General features: G+C 32.5%; 2 protein-coding genes across 2 annotated transcripts in view; one reads left to right on the top strand and one right to left on the bottom strand.

The window, feature by feature from the left end:
* Nucleotides 1-18,940, bottom strand: part of LOC118186408 (glutamate receptor ionotropic, NMDA 3A-like) — a 221,883-nt gene that overhangs the window by 187,894 nt on the left and 15,049 nt on the right. The gene's annotated exons all lie outside the window — the stretch shown is intronic.
* LOC118186409 (histone H2A, sperm-like) lies at nt 662-7,373 on the top strand. The gene is made up of 2 exons (XM_085812320.1): nt 662-813; nt 6,868-7,373. The coding sequence occupies exon 2, from the start codon at nt 6,869-6,871 to the stop codon at nt 7,235-7,237; it is 369 nt and encodes a 122-aa protein (XP_085668446.1). The 5' UTR covers nt 662-813; nt 6,868; the 3' UTR covers nt 7,238-7,373.

Here is an 18,940-nt window from a genome sequence, read left to right as displayed (position 1 = left end):
TAACAATCTCTACGATTTGAAAGAAGTGGCAACACTTTAAAAAATAAAGCACTTTTATCTATCTTTTATTTTTCCGAGAGACTGTTGCCACTCGGAAAAATGAGTGCGAAAATTAGCATTTTCAGAGTTTTTAATTAATATCTGCTCTAATTAAAGTCATACGAAGACGAAAATGGTCAAAATGGCTTTCTACGAATTTTTCAATTAGCTCAGAAGAGCTATTAATTAAGTTTTTTCATTTTGCGTCGTCCACTATAAAACGTTTCACTTTTTTCAAATTGCTGCCACCAAATATTAGAGCCCTGCATTATATTTAACGAAAATGAATAATGAAAAATCTGCGTGAATCTTAAATAGCATGTTTATTGCATTGTGAAAACAAAGGTACGTAGAGACATCAAATTTTGAATAACGTAGTCCTTTATTCGAACATGGGCATCTGGAAACCCAAATTTGGAATTTGGAATTACTTTTATTATCTGTTGCATATTTTGTAAAACTTTAATGAATTTTTGATTAACATATAAGAAGCTCGCCGTTCCGGAGGAGTTACCAGTTTTTATGCAAAAGTTTGAAAGTTGTATAGTTCGCTCGCGTTTTAAAACAGAACGTGCGCTTGAACATTAGACCTGTAACGGTTAAATGTAAAATAATTGCGTCCGTGCATTAGTTTTGAAAAAAGACGAAGAAATAAATAAATCATTAGTTTCTACAGAAAGGCAACGACGAAATCATCAAGAGTAATGAAAATAATTTAAAATTATGTTCCATAATGAAGGCATAGTTATTTTCAAAGAATCTGACATTACAAAGGTAGGTTTTAAGCATTATTTTACATATTTGTTTTGGGTACTAAGATTCGTTTCAAATAAACAATTTTGCATTAGGAAATTTAAATTTTTTATTACTTTTAATTTAATTTGTAGACCAAGAAAGATGTAAACGCAGCATGGTTCAATGTATTTACAGTATCATGCTTTAACTATTATATTCTAGACTCATATTTTTATTCTGGTTACTTTAATTCATATAATACTTTATATTTCTCTAAAATAATTTAAACATGTCACTTTGCAACATGTACCGACAAAAGCATTAGATGTATTTTACAAAATATTGCAAATAAAATTCTTAGTTTGTAATGTAAATTTATAGAAAATGTAACATAATTTTAATTAAATTGCTCTTGTACGCATGTGTATATTCTTTGCATATATATGTAATGTAATATACGAGTTAACATCTTCATCAATCCATTTAAGAGCAAATATGTATGTATGTGTATATTCTGTACGTATGTGTATACACACACATATACTCACATATATGCACATACACGTGCATACATACATGCATTTCTGAGTCCGGTTCCGATAATAGAAGAGTACTTTTGAAAATGAATATTAAAATTTATTTTGCGCCTAAATGACATATAATAAATTTATGTTTTAAACATTCGTACAAAGCAGATTTCATTTCTTTAATTCAGACTTTTCATTAATGAATATCATGTGTATCGTGTAAACAATTCTAGTACAATATTGTGAAATAACAATTTTCAAACATAGAACGTATTAATATATTTCCGTTTACCTAGAAACACATCAAACTACTTTCTCTAGCACTAATTTACATAAGGAAGGGTAAAATAAACAAGTGCATAAATTAAAAATAATATTTTCTTCTCACGGAATTATTCTGTGCTTAGTTTTCATGTTATCGCTATAAATTAAAATTCGCTTATCAAATCTTTCAGTGAATGTTGATCTGAAAATGATTCTGTTGAAAAATTCTGCTTTATTTTCTTTTTGATTTCCTTGGAATTCGAAGAATGTGTACCTTTGCAAGATAATTATATTTCATCTTAATTTGGGTTCAAAGAAATGGGGATTTATTAACATTAGTAGCACGTAAATTAAAATAAGAAACTTTTACACTTAAATTAATACGTAAAATAAGTTTAAGTTTTTTAATTTGGAATTAACACGTAAATTTATATTTCATATTTCATCATACTTGCGGTTTCCAGTATTTAATATGAAAAATGTTGAAATAGCATATATTGTCTTAGCACTATATCTACTAAATTCGTCTTTTTGGTGGTGGTATTTCTAATTATTTTGAGTTTAAATAACTGCTAATTGCATTGTTAAAGTAAATATTCCCCTATGAAACTGAGGGATGATACATGAAAAGTACTATATTTAAAATAAGAGAAGGTGATTCAGTGGAACTTATTAAATATTGAGTGTATAAACATGTTAGACTTTTAATTATCATAATCAATGTTCCGCAAGTGAAAACCAAATCTATAAAAATTGCAAAAAATTAGCATGATTTTAGCATTGATTTAACTAATTTGGTTTGGCTTATTTATTATGGAAAGCACTCGAGGTCTATCTGCCCAAGTGGAGAATGCCATCGTGGAAGTCTTTCTAAGGGAAATTGGCTGGTATACACGTTAGACACACGGGAAAAACCACAAAAAATGGCAGTGCAGCCATCCGAGCCTGGATTAAACTACCGGTGCTCAGTGACGTCCGGCCGTTGGTGCACTGATTTAAATCAAAGTGTTAATTTAAAGACAATTTTTTATCTCCCTTTAGCGGCAGCAAAGCTGTTTGAGTATTGGCTTTCATTCAAACACTTGCATATTCTCATATTTGTAAAAATATTCTCAAATTGTTATACCTGTATGTAATATTTGATACGTATACATACATATATATATATATATATATATATATATATATTAATATATATATTAAGGGCATTGCTCATTTTTCACGTCTCTCAGCATCAAAAATCCTAATATCTCTACAATAGTGCCAGAACGGTCTCTACGTAATGTACCCTACCACCTAAGAACCGATGGTTGTAGTCGACTGATTTTATTCCCCCCGAGGCCGAGACTGCCTAGATACAGATCGTAACGAGCAAGAGAATTATCTCCGTCGACGCCAGGAGGGGAGGAACAATTATAGCTATACAGGGATCGGACCCAAATGTCGTCAAGTGTCGCCAACTTTGGAGACTTCTGGCGATTTCTCATCGACTTGGCGACAAAAATTGCTCACCAAAACAAATGGCAGCTTGGACTAGCCATTTACCTCAATTTTAAATGGACTTGCCCCTATAACGTTATTACTTCAGCGAAGCTTCGCTTTCGTGAGGCCTTTCATGTTACATTATACAATAGATACTACAATTTACAAACAATCTCACTAAAATTACTCACATATATACAAAATTCGTAACAATATACTTGATGGAAAAACAAGATTTCACAGAATTAACAACGGAAGTTCATCAATAATGTTTGTAATTACCTAAAACTGTATGAATTGCATGGCAAGCAATGAAGATTTTATCACCGTTGTTTACGTCAAATGAGAAAGATTTTTCGCCGAAAGAGACAAAAAGTTGTAACCATCAAACAAATTTTATCTTCCTTAAGGGAAAAATTTCTACAAATAGCAGACACAGGTTTAAAAAGACCATAAAAGTGTTCTCCCGTAGAAAATTTAACATCTACCTTGTTTAACTCAATAACATAACAGAATCTCTTTCTGAAACCATGACAAGCAATTCCAGCTGTCAACGTCTTTTAAATTCTACTCTGACGCATCACTAAAAGCAGCTTTGTTCGATTTTGAGTTCATTTTATGCGATGCCGAAATATATAATTTTGTAATGACACCAAGTCTTTTTTTTTTAATGGTACTTAGTCATATTAGGACTACATTTCATTTTTTTGATGAAGAATGCTTTTACATTATTTTTAAATTCTGGAAGAATGCTTTTGCATTCTTTCAGAATTTAAAAATAATGTAGATTTAGAGATTTTTATGCCTGGCGAATGTGAAGCTTACTCGACACATCTAATGGAGTCCCTTTTTTCTCGGTGCGAAAATCGTTTTCTTTTATGAGAAGAAAATATTTAGATAGTTTTAAACAACATAAAAGAAATGACTAGAAAATCCGCAAATGCCAAATGCAATTGTAGGCAGAAAATTTCCTTGTTTGGCTGAATCTTAATATACTGTACACATGGGATTTAGCGAAGTTTGGCGACATTCGAAAGGCGATAAAGTTTGCATTCTATAGCGATTATTTTGGCGAGATTTGGTAGGTTATTATATTTTGTTTGTTGAGCTGTTGATTGTATAGCCATTTTGCATTCGTGAATGTGACAGATTTTACTTTTAGAGTTTATGGTGATTTATATCTGTATTTTTTGTTTATGTTTAGCAGTAAACGCGTCATTTTAGTCATGGCAACGATTTTCAAATTCGCGCCATCTATATATATCGTACTGTATACTAGCATTTCACCCATTGTTTCAGGCTTACATTTCCGATGACCTGTACAGAATAAAATGTTAATTTAAGCTTAGGAAAGAGAATGCGCAATCACTGCACATTTTTCACGTCTCCTCCTTTAAAAAAAAAAAAAAAAAAAAAAAAAAAACTATGACACTACAAAAAAATACAAATTTTTGTTGTACGGAAGTCAGATTTTTTTTTTCTGCTTTATTTCTTACAATATTTTTCTAAATATAAGTATAGAAGCCAGACAAAAGTATAAGATGTTATATGTCGTAATTTTGACAAAAATGACTTTAAAATTACTAAAACAAGAATATTTGCGTCATTTAAAACATTTACTACGTGAGAATGCATGTCTACGACCACTAATTGAGAAAATAGAACACGATGTATATACCTGCACAATACAGAGTGTTTGAAAGAGAATCAGCGGATTTGAAATGCGTATTTCATGAAAAATACTGAGCATTAAAACTTAAGACTAATTTTATATGACTAATCATACAGCCTTTTTGCCAACTGAATTAAAGGTTCTCAGTGAAACGTTTCTGTAGACTACGTGCTAAATTCTGTCGAACGCGCTCCGAATTATCGTCTGGTGGGGACGGTCAGGCGATTTCTTTTTTACACAGATAACCGGTGTCTTGCAATTTCTTATATCGTCGCGTAATGCCCTGAGCTCTAAATTAGCACGTTGAACAGGTGTGAAGGAACTCGCACTTCGCGAAACGTATAACACAAAATGATTCTTTTTTTGATCAATCGCTGTCTAGACAAACACTGAATTGACGACCGAACGAAAAGCGTTAGAGCTACCTCTCTCCAGCTGCATTAATCTCGATATTTCCATCTTTCTACCTAAAGATTATTCGATCAATACGGATCAAAGGATACTGATCAATACGGATCATGCTTTAAAGAATGCATGAAGTCCTTAATAGCACAACATTAAACAGTTACTCAAAATCCCCTGTGATTATCAGTACCTCTACTGTGACGAATAATTTATGTATACTTTTGCACACAAAAAATGGACAGTTCTATATCTCCCGTTCTACTGGACCGATTGTCGAAATTTAACTTGCATTTTCCATGTTTCAAAAAAGCGATTTAGGATATTGATAGTGTTTTGTCACAAAAAATCAGACATTTTCTGAATTAATACAGCAATTATTTCCCATATTTAAATTCTATGACTCAAATTATGTCAAACTACCAAGTTTTGTAAAAATCGCACGAGCAGTTTGTAGACAATTAACTCTCAAAATTTTAGCTCCTCCATGTTAATTGATTTTGGTATATATTTATGAAATTTTTTTTAATTAAATTTGTTTGATTCTCCTTTTCATATTTTGAAATTCAGCTTCATTTAAAATAAAATTTGTCCATTTTGTACGATTTATTTTTAAAATTTGTATTTTTAAATAATTTTTATAAATTTTTCGAAAAAAGTTTCAGTTATAAACTATAAAATTTTTACCATCATCTTAAAGTAGATGTATTTCTAAGCATACCTGCAGAAAATTAGAGGTTTTTTTATTCAAAATTTCCGAAGACATACGTGAATTTACATATTGGCGCGTTTTAAAATTTGGCATATTTCTTATAAGCGATAGTAACGCCAAATGTGGTCTACGCGCTTTGTTAAAATTTTTTGAAAGTACGAACGATGAACTTTTTTTCCGCTCGTGAACAACACTTCTAGCGAGACAACTTTCGACCTGAGGCTACTGCCAAACGGAATTGAGTGGCATCCCGCCAACGACGAACTACGATGTAACAACGCCACAGCCAAGGTGCAGACACGACAGCACTATAGTATGGTTCATGCCAAGCCTGAACCATCCTGAGAATAAACTCGGATTCTAGTCCTCTAAAGAGTGATTATATACCCCTGTGGTTGAGATTGCCTACGTACAAATCCTAGCTAGTACTTCCCAGGAATTCTCCTGAGTCAACCCCCAGTGGGGATCCGCTCGTGTGCAATAGAAAAAAGGAAAGGAAAATAGGTTACTATAAATCAAAAGTTAGGCCAAGTGAATTATTCTTGGCACAAAGTAAAAAAAATCCCCCAAGATAAATTTTAAATTTATCTTGGCGCATTTTTAAAATTTATCTTGGCGCATTTTTTCATTTGTGCCAAGATAAATTTTTAAATTTATCTGTAAATTTCTCACCACAAATTATAAAATTTCAAGATAAATTTTTAAATTTATCTTGGCGCATTTTTCACCACAAATTATAAAATTTAATATGTAGGTGTACGTAGAGTTGTAGAATCGAAATATGGAAAAAAGAATTGGTGTGTTATTTCAAAAAAAGTCCGATTTTGTGTCAAAATACCCATGTTAGAACAATCCTATATAGAAATCCAATATATATCCTAAGTCGCGCTTACGTGGTAAGATTAAATTAAAATTCGACAGTCGGTCCAGTACAACGGGAAATATATAACTGTCCCAATTTTTTTTTTTTTTTTTTTTTTTTTTTTTTTTTTTTTGTGCAAGTTGTAAGTAATTTTGAATTTATTTTGATTTAGGATGGATATTCTAAGCCGCACCAAACGAGCCGTCACTTCTGCAACGGGCCAGAAAGAAAAAAAACAAAAGAAGGAGAAGAAACGAAAGAAGAAGACGACCAAAAAGTTAACCAAGCAGCGTCCTATATTTCCCGTAGCTGATATACATAACCAACTGGAAAAAGGCAAACCGAGAGGATGCGTCACTCCTGAGGTGCCTCTGTACTTGGCAGCTGCGGAAGAATACTTCTGCTGTGAATTAATAGAGATGGCAGTGAACAGTGCTGTCAGCCGAGGCAGCGCTGCCATAGACGTCCCGGACGTCGTTAATGCTATCAGAAACGATCCCGAACTTAATAGAATGGTGGGTGACGTCATCAAAGATTTTTAGAGAACACCGAGTTCACAAAATTGGAGGCTAGAAACAATTAAATCTATTTCCGTACCAGACTGATATTCAATTAAGTTGTAATAATGTATGCTAGCATGTATGAACGTAAATTAATAAAGCGTTTAACAAAACTTGACAGAATATACGTTAGAGGTTCTTTAATTTATTTCATGAGTTACGTTCTGAAAACAATTTTGCAAAACAGCTTAAAATTTAAAGCAAAAGTAAGGCGCCAAATGACGCGGGAGTAGAGAGTGGAGTGATGCGAGGGGCACTTCCACCCTCCTAAGAAAATGCATCTTTTTTTGCCAAATAAATCCTTTGTCAGAAACGTTCCAAGGACACTTTAATTTTTATTTCCGATTTTCAGTACTAAAAAGGAACAAATGTTTTTATGGCTACCTTATAAGGTATTTCTCCTACTTCCCAAGCTGCTTTCGTGGTGTAACGGTAGCACGCTGGGCCGGTATTCCAGAGGTCCGTGGTTCGATTCCCGGCGAAGGCGGTTGCGTATTTTTCATTTTTTCTGCTTCCAATTAACCTAATGACTCTACAAGTGGCGCCAGAACTAAAAGGGTTGTGGATGATGATTCTCCGCACCCAGGATTTGGCGACTAGGTCCCCTAAAACCCTAGTCGCCCTTTAGAAAGGGGAGTATATGAGGTATTTCTCCCACTTCCCTAGCGTGCCTTCGTGGTGTAACGGTAGCACCTTGGGCCGGTATTCCAGAGTTCCGTGGTTCGATTCCGGTTGCATATTTTCGGCTTCCAATTAACCTAATGACTCTACAACCTTGTATTTATTCTTTCTTTACATCACCTTGGCTATGTTTCCGCACAAACGTACTAGGGGGCAGGGCTGTGCATAGCAACACACTATTCGTATTGTTGTCGCTTTCGTTAATGTGACACGGTGACACCATTGTGTCCATGGATGCTGATTGTGAGCAAAGTGTGAACATTAAGTTCTGCGTTAAGCTTCGGAAAAACTTTGTGAAACGTGGACAATGACTAAGCAAGCATATGCAGGCATGGCGCTTTCAAGAAGTTGTGTTTTCGAGTGGCGGAGAAGATTTCGTGAAGGCAGAGATTCAGCTCAAGACGATCCCAGAGCTGATACCGATGCAAACGTACAGCGTGTAAGGCAGGTATAGCAAGAAGACCGCCGTGTAACTGTCCGTATGGATATCAGGAGAACTGAATTTGAATCGCGATGTGTGTCGTAAGATTTTACGCGAAGATTTAAGGAAACGGAAACTTGGTGCAAGAACCGTCCCTCACTCACTCACTCACAAACAGATGAATAGAAAGAGGAAAGACGAAGAACTTCTGCGGAACTATTGGATACAGCCAGACGCGATTCCACATTTGTGTCCAAGATTGTGATTTTTTTCTTGTTTCCGTGAGTTAAAAGGTGACTTAAAGGGAAGTTTCATCAAGATTATTACCGACATCCAATGGACTGTCACAAATGAGCTTGCAAGCATCGCGGTTGAAGATTTCCCAGCTCGCTTCCAAGGTCTCCAGAAACGTTGCAGTTGTGTATATGTAGCCAAGGGGGCTACTTTGATAATAGCTAAGATCATTACGGTTACAGCCGAGAACATCGCGGCAAAAACATCGCGGACGAAAACGTTGCGGAGAAAACAACGCAAGGCGAAAACGTCGTGCTACAAAACATCGTGGGAGAAAACATCGCAGTTCTAAAACATCGTGGTACAAATCATCGTCGTCGAAAATAAAGCGGTTCGAAAACTTCGCAGTTTAAAAACATCGTCGTCGGAAATATCGTGGTACAAAATAAAGTATCTACAAATCATCGCATGACGATAACATCGCAGACATGCTTTATTCAAGCTTTAGCATGGCATTTTTACTTTCATATTTTTTATTAACTAATAAATTTTTTCCTGAGAAAATAAGAAGGAAACTTAAGCATAGAAAATTAATGCAACTTATATCACTTAATGGAATTTTAAACTGACATAGTTAACTCACAAAGACCATTAGCAAATCATTTTTTATAAAGTTTTTACTGGTAATGTTTCATGAGAAGTATAATCTATAAGTGCATTTAATTTTCTATGCTTAAGTTTCCTTCTTACTTTTTCAGCAAAAATTTATTAGTTAATGAAAAAATGTGAAGGTAAAAATTATCCTTCTTTACATCTTGCGCTCCCAAATCATTATGGGAATATCCATTTATAATTATTAAAATCTGAAAAAAGCATGTCTGCGATGTTATCGTCACGCGATGATTTGTAGATACTTTATTTTTTACCACGATATTTTCGACGACGATGTTTTTAAACTGCGAAGTTTTTGAACCGCTTTATTTTCGACGACGATGTTTTGTGCCACGATGTTTTAGAACTGCGATGTTTTCTCTTTGTGATGTTTTCTCCCACGAAGTTTTGTAGCACGACGTTTTCGTCTTGCGTTGTTTTCTCCGCAATGTTTTCGTCCGCGATGTTTTTGCCGCGATGTTCTCGGCGGACACAGATCATTACTTGCTAAATGCAATTTTATATGTTTTATAACGTCTTGGAAATTTTCTGACAAAGGATGTATATACCAGCAGAAACTGATAAAATGTTTACTATCTTTTTTATTGCTCTGTTAAGGATTTCAATTAAGGCCTTAATTATTCCGTTAAGAAAATCAAATAGCTTTCTTAGCAGATAGGTACACTGTGAAAACACAGTTTTGAGTTTACGCTTGGCTGAACGCTAACACATTTTGCAATATTTTAATTTGGGCAGTGCAACATATTTCTTTTAAATAGCCGAGGTTTTAATTAAATTAAAAACTAAATTAATTAAGACAACTTAACATAATTGCGTTTCCCCGACTGGCAACACAATTTTTTTATATCGCCGAGTACAGAGGCTGTTCGCACATTTTTTCGACGAGTTTGGTAAGCGGTTATAAAAAATCGTTTGCTGCAAAAGAAGTAATTACAATTGTACTATGTTTTTAAAAGTCAACATTATCGTATGTGGCTTGAAAGTTTTGTTTTTATTCAAAATGGCGAATTTAACAAAGTCAGTGGTTCGAAGGCTACATTGAAGCTCTTTCCGAAGAGAATTATGCATACTCCGTTATCCAGAAACAATGTGAGAGTCATGGTTTTGTGATATCTAAAGCGTCGATAGGTAATATCATCAACAAGAAAGGAAAAAAACGTCAAATTGGAGCTTCAAGTGGCACAAAAATTCCAAACAAGTATCCAAGGGAAAAAAGGACATCTTCGACTATTGCAAAAGTACATTGTTTAATGTTAAAAGAAAATCCCCCTACTCAAAGGTCAGTTGCAAAATCATTAAAATGCTCGGTGTCCACTGTAAACAAAATGATAAACGTTGATTTAAATCGTAAGGAAGAGAAAAAACGCAATGTGCATCGTCTTCATCCAAAGCATATCGCTCAACGCAGGACACGCTGCAGAATTCTATATGAGAAACACTTATCCAAAGAAAATGGAAAACAATTGTCACAATAGATGGAGCATGGGTGTATTAAAATGATTGCAACAAAAAAAGAGCCATTTATTATCATAAAAGGGGAGACAAAAATTTAAGGGGTGTTAGAACACCAAAATCTTCAAAAAATTGTGATTTCGGATTTTTGCAATTTCAAATTCTCTACACTTTTATCTTTCTAAAAATACCATTCTTTAATCTGTATGAAAATTAGAACTGTAAAAAAAATCTAGTTTTAATTTGTCATCTACTGCTTTGATCAATGAGGATTTTTAAATAAAAACGCGTTTTTCTCCAAACGTGATGTTTTTATACTCGATGTACCTTTTCTCAGGAACTGCTGCTCACAGGTATCTAAACTTTTTATGGATTATTTATTAGGTTCCCTAATCTTTACTGAAACGAGCGTTTTGTAATAAACTTAGAAAAAAAAATTTTAATTTTTTTTTGTGTGAGAAAAGTGCTAAATTTTACTATGCCTAACAAAATATTCTGTAATTTACTCTAAATTTCAAAGTGCTTCAAAAGCTCATTTCAGTATAATAAGATAGGTATACTTTAATAACAGAAAAAGTTTCAAGCTTGTATCTACAGCAGAGTTTGAGAAAAGGTACATCGAAAATGGCCAATTTAACATTGTAGGTATAGGGGTTTCTGATACCCCCTTAAGTAAATGGTTCAAATAATCGAAAGAAAGTTTTTCTAAGGGATTCATGATTGTTGCTCGTTTTTCTTATAATGGCAAGTTAAAAATAAAGAGAGTGCAAAAAATGTCAAGACGAACTCCAAATACTATCAGAAACATATTTTATCGCCAATTTGTCCGAACGAAATACCATCGCTTTACCCACAGTGCCAATCCATCTGTGAGACTGCATCAGGACAAAGCTAGCAGTCACACATCAAAATCCACTGTAAATTTCCTAAACGAAATGGAACAAAAAACTGGTATCAAGGCCACACCCTTCACTGATATGTCTAAGAAATCTGCCGATATGTCACATATTGATTTTTGTGCTTTCGGACTTTTAAAAACTGCATTATCCAAACGTTGTCCCGAAACCCTAACAGGACTCTGGAAAGCTGTTCGGGAGGAATGGGATAGAAATTTAGTTTTGTGAATACAATATACATCGTCTAAAAATGTATGAACAGCCTCTGTATTCGATTAAATTTGAAACACATATATATATCGCTTTTGCAGAGTGGCAATGCAAAGCCCTCCGATCGCTGAGTTTTTAATCAGAAGTTCTTTAAATTTGCTTAAAATATTTGTATATTGATTTTCAGACGTCGACCTTTCCCAGGACCCAGAAAAGAGCTGAAGAACATTTGTTGACGGCTACAGCAGTGACTGAGCATATCGCAAAGAAACAAACAAACACACAAAAAACATACATTCTTGTTTATGAGATTAAGCTAAGCGATTTAAAAGCAGTGATCGAAGATTCATTTCAATTATTAGTAGTTACTAACTGGAGCCGTGAAATTCCATTAAATAAATTCATTAAAATCATTATCTATATATATATAAAGAAGAATGTTTGTGTATTTGTTCGCGGTTACTCAGTCACAACTATAGTTATTGTCAACAAACTTTCTACAATTCTTTTCTGGGTTCTGGGAAAGGTCGACGTCGACTTTTTTCAAAAAAAAAAAAATTGCATTTTTTAAATTGAAATGTTTAGTAAAATAAATGTTTCTATTCCATTTTATTGTGATTTATGCTTTTTATTGGAGTAAATAAGTAAAAAATACTAAAATATTTAAAAACGAATTTTTGAAAGTTTTGTTTAAAATTCTAAATTGTGCTGCTTTTTTAAAATTATAGATGAGTATTATAGCACAATTTCTATAAAGGAATTTTATTTCAATTATATTTCATAATACATCATAGTGATAAACACTTTTGACTCCTTAATTTTTATACATTTAATTCTAATATTAAAATTGTATTTAACCGTAATAATTAATTTTGCTTGTATTTTATAGTGATTATTTTTTAAATTTATTTTTAGTTTTGTATCAGATTTTTTTTTATTTACTGTTAATTTGATGTATTAGCTCGAAGCGACATTTTGCTCTGTTTCACTATAAATGTCCGTGTCTCCTTGCAAATTGTTGTTACTCAATATTATTGCTCTGTATTATATTTAAAGAAATTAAATAATGAAGAATCCTCATGAATACATGTATGTTTCTCGCATTGTGACATAAACGACGGTATCTAGAGCCATCAAATTTTGAATAATGTTATCCTCCACCCGAACATGGGCATCTGGACGGTCGAATTTCGAATTTGTTTTAATCTATTTCATATTTTATAAAACTCTAACGAATTTTTGATTAACAAATTCAACGTGTTCAAAGCGAGCAATGGTAACACTGTACGGAAAATAAAATTTTTATCTCCAGTGAGGAAATTCTAAATATATGCTGTTTTCAAATATATGTGGTTTACGGGGGAAGAACATGATATTCAATAAATATAGGTAACACACAAAATGTTAAAAAAAGGTTCCTTTTGGGCGTAATATAAAATCTGAGTGCTTCTAGATTTTATTTTATCTTCTTTTTCCCTTCATTACACTCACAAAATTTTATTCTCCGAATTTTATAAGTTACTAAAATAAATCATCTACTTTAATGTTAATAATTTAATGATTATATAATCAAATAAATGATCGTTTTGTAATGTTGTTATAGTTTTAAAAATCACAGCCTGAAAATGTTCATTAAAGTTTTTTAAAAAAAATTATCAGATCTTGTTTAATTTTCAGAGATATTAATTAAAAACTCTGAAAACGTTCATTTTCGTTCCTCACTTCTCCGAGTGACAACAGTTTCGCACGCGGCGGTAAAAATCTGCTTTATTTCGAGAAGTGTTTCCACTGCTCGCTTTCAAATCGTAGAGGTTGTTAATAAAAAATTTCTAAGTTTTACAAAATAGTTCTCGCTCTATATACAGTGTCTCAAAAAAGTGATGGGACACTTGTGCTTTACAAAAGGAAACTGCAATAAAATAAATTAAATAAACATGTAAAATTTTTTGTGGGTGTGTTTCATACTTAAATTTAGTAACAATTATTACATAACATACATTTTCTCAAAATATTAAATTATTAATTTAATAAAAATACAATTGTTTAGAATGGAGCAGAAAATGGCTCACTTAAGTGATGAGACACTACGTACTATGCAACTAAAATCGTCTTAAGTAAGCAATAAAAATATCTTTTGGGGTATTTATTTTTACTCAAAAGCAATTGCCAATAATTTATAAAATCTTCTGCAGTATTTCTCTCCAGTTTGTTTTGGAATTTTTGTGTTTTTTAGCTCTGTGCAGCCATGAATGCTAAACGAAAAGAAACTTTGCCTGGAATTCGAAAATTAGTTATTAATTTGCATATTGAAAGTGGAAAATCTACTAGAGAAACTACTGAAACAGTTAACTTCAGTCATTCAACAGTTTTCAATATCATTAAACGATATAAAAAAAATCATATGATTCAGGATAAAAGAAGACCTGGCCGACCATCAAAGCTATCCAATGGAATAAAGCGAATTATCATTCGAAATATTTAAAAAAAATCGAAGAATGAGTGCTCCTAAAGTTGCTGCTGATTTACAAGCATTATATGGAGTAATTGTTAATTCTGAGACTGTTAGAAGAGTAATTCGATCTACTGGATATCACGGTAGAGCAGCCGGGAAAAAATTCTTCGTAAGTGAAAAGAATAGAAAACTCAGACTGGCTTCCGGAAAATCCAACATAAATAAGAATTCTGATTACTGGAATGAAGTTATATTTGCTGATGAGAGTAAATTTAATATATTTGGTTCTGACGGTAGAATCTTGGTGTGGAGAAACCCAGGGAAGAATTTCGCAAACAGAACTTGGTGCCAACAGTAAAACATGGTGGAGGTGGACTTATGGTATGGGGGTGTGTGTCGTCCGCTGGAGTTGGTAATCTTGTTTTTATTGACAGTTTAATGGATCATTACAAGTATATTGACATTTTAAACAAAAATTTGAAATCTTCAGCACGAAAATTGAACCTTAATAACGATTTTAAATTCTACCAGGACAATGACCCAAGCACAGTGCTTTGAACGTTAGACTCTGGCAGCTGTATAACTGTCCTGAAATAATAAAAACATCCCCACAATCTCCACAATTAAATCCCACAGAGAATATTTGGCAAGAATTGGAATCAAGAATTCGCAAACACACCATTTCTTCAGAACAACAATTAAAATCGGTGCTTCAAGAAGAACGGGGTAAAATCACTCCAGAAATCACAAAAAAATTAGTCGAATCCATCCCAAGAAGATTAAATCATGTTTTAAAAGTAAAAGGAAATCCAACAAAATATTAAAACCTTTTAAAAAGTAAAATTTTTGAATAAATATTTGATGGAAAAGTAAGTGTCCCATCACTTAAGCGAGCCATTTTCTGCTCCGTTCTAAACAATTGTATTTTTTTTAAAATTAATAATTGAATATTTTGAGAAAATGTATGTTATGTAATAATTGTGACTAAATTTAAGTATGAAACACACCCACAAAAAATTTTACATGTTTTTTAAATTTATGTTATTGCATTTTTCTTTTGTAAAGCACAAGTGTCCCATCACTTTTTTGAGACACTGTATAATACATTAAGAAGAATGTCTGTGTGTTTGATCGCGTTATTGATTTCAGATAAATTGCGATCCATTTTTTTTGCCATATTTAATCGACTGAAATTGAATATGGGTAAAATATCGAATGGAACTTGAGCTTTGAAGACCATTTGATTAGAAAGACGAAGATCATTAAATACTGCTTGCCATTGTTGCTGATATAATGAGAAAAAATTAGCTTATTTTTCTATCAAAACTTTTTATGTGGGTTCCACATCGGATCAAAGTGAAAAATGTATGAATATGAAACGTATTTTTTGCATCGTTATTAGAGAAGGATTACAGCTGTATCGTTCTTTCTGATGTTAGATACATTTTTCTCAATCTAATTTAACAGGCATTCGGTACTTCAGCTAGTAATAACTATTTTATCCGGTTTGCCTCTGCTGCTTCAATTTAAAATTATTCTCGTAAATTGAAGCAATAACAGCCCCTATTTTTTAAAAATCGATTAGGACTTGTCAGATAAGTATGTGATGCCGAACGTATTAACTTTATATCTAAAATAAATCTCGAAAAATAAAGAAAGAAACAACATCTCTCGTCCCGATGTTCTTTTCCTCCCTAAATTGGCAGATCCTTTAAATCTAGCCAAAAAAGCGACAGTTCAGAAACAACACCACTCCATCTTTCGAGGCGAGATTTGGGCATACAGAGGCGCTAATTATGACGTCATTAATTCCGAAGCTTGTTTCCCCAGCAGTAATTTGTATAAATTGGTTTTCGCTTGCCTTCTTTTAATCTCGTAATTTATTGTATTTATCAAAAGCAAATTCAGTTACGCCGTAAAGAACTAGATTTAATTTATTAGCTGAACTAGCAGTTTGGAATTCCAGTAGCTAACTTTGTATTTTGCTTCTCACAGCACCTTTCAGCTGAAGATCTTGATTAATTGCGGATCGTTTGAGGTATTATCTGTATTAGGAAATTAGTATGAAGTAAACATGTTAGTTAATTAAAAGATCAAATATCATTACAATACTTTTGTCATTTTAATTTATTACTTAGTTCCTTCATTTTAAAAATGCAACTTAGAAAACATATTTCATTTCCTTTAATCGGATCAAAGGCAGAAATTAACCTGTTTCCAATCAATACGATACAGAATCTTTTGATTCTTCTTCAGAGTTATTATACTACACAGACAAACTTTCATACACCAAGGATTTATTAAAATGCCAAAAGAGGTTTTAAAACAAATTGAAAACAATCAGTCTGATTTTGTGCTTAAATTCAAATTAAGTTTATACAAAAAACAATTTATTAACTTAGAATTACATTTACGTGGTTCTTAATATTAAGTTAGCAATTTTCTTTCGCAGTGGAAAAAAACAATTGGAAAAAATAAGTTTCTTCTATTAGTTACTACTACTTTCATGTATTTTTTCCTAACTTAATTAAGAACGTTTTTTGGCGGAAATCTTTCGTTGCATTCAGATATTTCCATTTTATGAATATTTAGTCTGGTTTTATAACTCCAATAATCTTCTCCGATTGCTGGTAGCCTTTTTTTGGTGGCCGACCAAAGTCAACCAAAATGTGTGTATTAAAGGGATGTTTCCGGTCAATTGTATTTTCGTTTCAGAATAGCCTTTCTTGGTGAATAATATGATAAACGTTTTTTAGAAAATAATTACAAAGAAATTTTAAACTTCATTCATAAAAATTATAGTTCTAATTGTTATTAAAACAAATATAACTGAATTAACTTTATTTTCCTCTTCGATATCGATGTTTCCCATGAAGTTGAACTAGTCTTTTAAAGACGTTTTTAAGCATCTGAATTTTCAATAGTTAAGCTGCGCCTGTTCTTAAAATAAATGTCATGTGTAAAAATACTGGATCTTATTTATAAGTTCTACCGAATGCGGACAAAATGCCTAAGCCAAATTTTTATAATAATCGATTAGAGATCGAAGTTGCCAAACTTATCGACATCTCCTTGAAATTATGTTAAATTTCTTTTAAAAAAAATGATGTTCGTTACTAAAACATTGTTATCAAACAAAAACTATTAGGGATAATATTCATTTCCGGTTTATTACTTCCTTGCGCAAAGTGAAGGAAGTATTGTAATCACGAAAAACTCCGGGTATCATATTTCAACGAAAATCTCCATTTTGACCGCTATCAAATGCAATTTAGCGATGTTTTCGCCTGGCATCTGTACGTATGGATAGAATAAAGGATCCTTTTTCTCCAAACCAATTATAAAACTGATTTAAAATTCAGAAGTGATATTTTCGTGGCGCCTGTACGTACGTATGTATTTTGTTTACGTTATTATGTTATAGAGTTCCTCACTTCGTAATTCTAAGTTAATGTTGGAAGTGAAGAATCTAAGAACTGATAAGCGAATAATCGCTTACGTTCGGTGACAAGAAACAACAAGATAGAAGGGTAACTAACCCTTTATTATTCCAATAAGATTTAACAAAACTCCACCTGGGAGTGTACAAACAAAGCCCGCACTTGAGCTTGAACTTAAAAGACTAATAATTAAACTAAAACTATGATTAACTAAAGAAGTACAGCCGAAGCTATCAAGGTTCAAATCGAGTTGGCCCCTTAACTTATTTGACTACGAAGCTTAGCAAGGGCCCAGTACGGCCGAGCGTAATAACAGCTTTAAGAGAGAGAGTGGCCAAAAAGGCAGACGCGCGTAAATCAGAAACTCTGATTCTCTCTAACTCAGAAAGTAATTTCGTGGTTTAAATACCGCTCCTTCTCATTAAATGTTCAGCAAGATTCCAAAACTACGTTCTGGCCGGAAGTAGTAAGTTGAAGTTAAGAATTTGACAGAAAAGGAACTTTAACTTAAAATTTAGCTGTTAATAAAATTAACATAATCCTTACAATGTAATGTTATTACATATTATGTTACGTTATTATTACGTTATCATTATATATTATGTTACGTTATGTTATTTTTACGTTAACATTATATAGTATGTTACGTTATATTATTATATCATTATATATTATGTTATGTTATATTATTATATACTATGTTACGTTATTATGTATTACGTTATTATGTCAGGGACTTATTGGCATCAAGACACTTCAACCAGTATTTTCATTCGATTTCAATTATTTTTATGAAAAGGACTTTACAACAAAAATTTTACTTTTCAATAGGACTCTAAAAATTAAAAATTTATTTAAAAAATTGATATTAATAAATTATACTTTACAGGATCAAAATTTTACGATTTATTAGTCCAAAGGGATTTGAATCCCGAAGGACTATTAGTTTCGTTTTGGCATTTTGCGTCGGACTCATAAATATCGGTTCACTTTTCAAATTGTTGCCACAAAATGTTAGAGTCCTGCATTATATTTGAAGAAATTAAATAATGAAAAATCTGCATAAATGTATGTATATTTCTCGTATTGTGATAAAACAACGGTACATAGAGTCATCGAATTTTGAATAACGTAATCCTCCAACGAAAATGAGCATGTGGAAGACCAAATTTGAAATTTGAAATTTGTTTTATGATCGATTTCCTATTTTTTAAAACTTTGACGAAT

Source organism: Stegodyphus dumicola, chromosome 3 (genome assembly GCF_044657685.1).
Source record: "Stegodyphus dumicola isolate Sdum_Otavi_A_Nest chromosome 3, ASM4465768v1".
In the NCBI taxonomy this organism is placed as follows: domain Eukaryota; kingdom Metazoa; phylum Arthropoda; class Arachnida; order Araneae; family Eresidae; genus Stegodyphus; species Stegodyphus dumicola.
Note: the sequence above shows the minus strand (reverse complement) of the source record. Positions and strands in the feature narration are given on the sequence as shown.

Bases quoted from the DNA above. Each gene is read 5' to 3' on its own strand.
- LOC118186409 (XM_085812320.1), top strand. From the start codon at position 6,869: ATGGATATTCTAAGCCGCACCAAACGAGCCGTCACTTCTGCAACGGGC.